The sequence below is a fragment of the Pagrus pagrus genome, assembly GCF_965226575.1.
Source record: "Pagrus pagrus genome assembly, chromosome: 11".
In the NCBI taxonomy this organism is placed as follows: Eukaryota; Metazoa; Chordata; class Actinopteri; order Spariformes; family Sparidae; genus Pagrus; species Pagrus pagrus.
Window position 1 is genome coordinate 6,708,264 of NC_140195.1, and position 4,084 is coordinate 6,712,347.

Consider the following 4,084-nt stretch of genomic DNA (forward strand, 5'->3'; position numbering starts at 1 on the left):
AACTTGCAAAATACTGCTGCGGAAATCATTATGACCTGCCATTCCTGATCGTCCTTTTCATTGTGCATCTTGCAGACCTCAGCATCCAGGGGGAAACCCACGACAGCATAGAGGACGCCCGTACTGCTCTACAGCTATACAGGAAGTTCCTGGAGCTGAGTCGTGGAGGAGGGACGGACGAAGTTAGGAAGGTCCTGAAGGGACTCTACGAAAAAGGCCGCCAGATGGACTGGAAAGTCCCTGAATCAGAAACAGGAGATGGTCAAGGTAGCCCAAAAAGTACGACATTACTGTGAATGATTGTTGTTAATGAAATAACAATGAGATTCGATGTGAGCGCTTCATGAAAAAAAGGAGTGGATTGAAAGCACTCTTTTTCCTTCAACAGGTGCTGCTGTGTTTCCCTCTGTGATGGGGCTGTGACGACACTGACGCAGACTGATCGTCACCGCTAGTTCAGTCAGTGTCATATTTTGTACCTACTTGCATTTATTTTTGCATTGTGTACAGTCTTTACGAAGGTCTTTGTTGCCTGTACAGCTCACTTCAGCTCAGAAAAACAGTTGTAATAATGTCCAAATGTGTAATTTTCATCATGGGGAAAAAAAGAAAAAGAATTTGTATTTTATGATTTTGGAGCCATTTTATAAAAAAGAAAAAGAAAAAAGAAGTGCTGTGTGTTTTTTGATACATGTAAATAAACATATCACGATCACCAGAAGATATGTTGTGTTTGTTTTGCCGGGAACTGAGAAACATATTTAAATGAATACATAATGATGAACACAGGCGGCACACCGTCAGTCTTTCAGAGAAGTATATTCAAATTTAATAGTGAATTGAGTTTCGGCTTCTTCCCACTTCACTGTGGAGTTTGTAGTGTTATGCACGCTTGGTTCAGAATTTGCCTGTTAATTTCCTGACAACCGCCATCACCAGTCATATAAACAAACAGACACGTGTACACCTATGGGAATTAAATGATAATGATCAAAACATACAGTCAAACGTAAAAAGCTGGTCTAACAGCAGGTGCAAGAAACAACGTGACGGTATACAGTGATTGCTGCGTGTTTATGGGGGACCACATGAGCCATGGAGATGGTAATAAAATATTTAATTAAATAATTGTCCAATAAATATTTTAATGGGGGAAAAGGAGGAATTATAAAAATAATTTACAAATAAAAATGAATCCATAATAAAACAGTCAATAAGTAGATAATTTAAACATATCAATGCACTCAAAAATAAATACATTAAAAAAAGGAATTTTCTAAACTATTTTCACAATTTATATTGTTTATAATCAAAATTTCGATGTGATGAAGGCTTCAAGAGACTAGAAATGATGGTGTGAGTGCTTCATTTTTACTCGTAAAGGGCTGTACGAACCCTACTTAAAGGATAAGGTCACCCAAAAATGAAATTTCAGTCATTATCTACTCGTCCGCATGCCGATGAAAAGACATCGTAGTCCACTAAACATTTCTGGAGCTTCACAGAAAAACAGAGTTGCAGCGTTCTCCTAAACATCTGAACTAGATGGAGACTTGTTTTAAAGTGTAAAACAAACAACCCCCCCCAAAAAAACTAAGCAAAACATAAAATGACTCCATACAGCTCTTCCAGTGTAATCCAAGTCTCTGGAAGCCCCGAGATCCCATATCGATTTGAGAAAGATGCTGTTTATTTAAACCCTTTTAAAAGCTGTACTCTTCCCTGTAGCTGCTAAAAGTGTCAGAGGGCATCCTGTCTGACGTGGGTGCACAAACCTGACCGCACATCGAGGGTGTAAATAATGTCCTTTCAAATCAATATGGGATCTCAGGGCCTGTGGAGACTTTTTTTCCCGCAGCTGTTTATTTTTTACTTTTTAAAACAATTCCCATCTACTTCAGTTGTTTAAGAGAACGCTGCAACACTGTTTTGCTGTGCAGCTCCAGGAATGTTTTGCAACCTAGGAAACTAGTTTCCTTGTAAACTAGGAAACTAGGAAACACCTGACTTTCAGTCGACATAAGGGTGAGTAAATAATGACTGAATGAATTTTCATTTTTTGTGTGACCTTAACCTTTGAATGGCAACACTAGCTTTGACCAGGTCATATGTAGAAAGTTTCCCATCTCAGTTTGCAGCTGTAACAATTAGGGAAAATATTAAAGTGACTTATCTGCTCAGGTGTAAGTGAATTCTGTGGAGAATTTATTTTTGTGTCCGGGTTCTTTGCAAACATGATTTGTATGAGTTTGTACTGAGTGGATTGAAAATGATTTGGATCTGGATTTGGATGATTAGTCGTCTATCCAGCTTCAATTACACCTCCCCAGTTTCTGTTTCACTTCACCGGCATTGCAGCTGTTCTTGTGAAGAAACTTTTGCATGTTTTTGCATCTTGATGAATTTTTGCATAGAAAAATAAATGTCACCAAAAGATTTTCATCTCTTTGACCTTCTCTGTATTCTGACGAAAGTCATTAGAATGGAAGTTCTCGTCGATACGTCTTTACAAATGAATGTGAAAGTGACATGAGTGAATCCAGCCTCTGTTTGAAGTCGTCACTGTGATGTTGAAGTGGCGCTCCTGTTTACTGATTACACAATTAGCATCTTTTGGAAACAGCCCAAAGGAAAAACATACAGATGGTTACGTATTTGACCTTTACTAAAACTCTGCCTTGTTAAAATCAGATCTGTAGATCACAGTTTCCTCATATCGCCCCTCCACTGCATATCTTGATCCTTTATTGTCCCTGTTTATAAATAATTTAAAGCAAAAATGATGTAACTTCTTTTCCTTGAAAAAACAGCTTTAAAATCATGTTGATGGTGCAGTGTCTTGTAGGAGGATCAATGGTGTCTCCGTCCCATCACTTGTTTCTGCACTATGTAACTTCAGTGAGAGGAGAGGATCACAGCGTTACATACATGTTTACTTTAAGACTTTAACTCATAACGTTGTAATGAGTTTTGTTTGTAGTTGGCACCAAGTCGCACAAAAAACCCCGCCAATTTCGACATAATCTTGCTTTAATTTGTATACATTGTAATGTAAAGATTACGTTTCAAAGGAGGTTTGAAGAGTTGAAGTGAACAAACACTACATTGTTTTATTGGTACTGCTACTTAAAACTCCAATTAAGTAAAATACAGTTTTCCACTTTTATTTCCTCTAAAATGTGTATCTTGAAGTAAACATTTATGTAACGCTGTGATGCTGAAGTTAACAGCGCTGAAAAAAGTGATAGAGGGGCGGAGTGGCTGAGACAGAGACATCATTCACACTATTTCAAGACACTGTACCATCAACATGATTTTGAAGATGTTATTTTGAGGTAAAAAAAAGTCACATAATGTTGCTTTAATGCCTTAAAATCCAGTTTTCCCCACTTTTATTTCCTCTTAAGTAGCTTTAATGTTGTTTAAGCCATCTTATTCCACACAATCTGACCGTATCATACTTTTGAACCTAAATATTTCCACATTGAGTGAGTGAAAGACTTTTTTTAGTCCCATTTCATCAAATGGAAATTTTGTTTTGTGCATCATTTTATGCACATTCTTAAATTTGTCATTTCATAAATTTGATATCTTCTGAAACGTTGGGATCTGAACTACAATTTAAAATAGGTTCTGTGGTTTGAACATTGTTTGATTGACCCACTATTAAGACAGGACAATTTAAGGTTAAGGTAAAAGAGATCTGAACACTTCTGCTGATTGATGATGTCCTGAATCAACCCCGCCTCTGAACGATCCTATTTTGAATGTTTTCTAAGCGTACTGGTGCCCTCTGCTGGATGTACAGGCGTCATGTTTTAATCTGACACATCGTTACTACATTCAAGCCACCAATGTTACTTTCCAATTACTGAATTTCACACTTATTATTTATTTGCAAGGGACTTAAGAACACTATTTTGGAAAGCCTAGTATTTCATACATTTACTGACATATCTAAAACTGAAAGTGACTCGTGGCACATGGACTCAAAAGCAGGAAATGCGTACTTTAACACCTCATCGTCACCTCTGCTTCAGCTCGTGTGAAAACAACTCCAAAAAAACCAAACATACACCATCAG

At 37.4% G+C, this 4,084-nt stretch overlaps 1 protein-coding gene across 3 annotated transcripts in view; it reads left to right on the forward strand.

Moving 5' to 3' along the window:
- pan2 (poly(A) specific ribonuclease subunit PAN2) overlaps positions 1-670 on the forward strand; it is a 24,091-nt gene extending 23,421 nt beyond the window's left edge. For 2 of the 3 annotated variants that reach the window (XM_084367077.1, XM_084367076.1), the window contains 2 exons: positions 76-279; positions 389-670. In XM_084367077.1, the coding sequence (XP_084223203.1) occupies positions 76-279; positions 389-423 (239 nt within the window). In that variant the 3' untranslated portion in view covers positions 424-670. The remainder of the gene's footprint in view (positions 1-75; positions 280-388) is intronic. The other variant, XM_084367078.1, reaches the window with a different exon arrangement.
- The last annotated feature ends 3,414 nt before the right edge of the window (positions 671-4,084 follow it).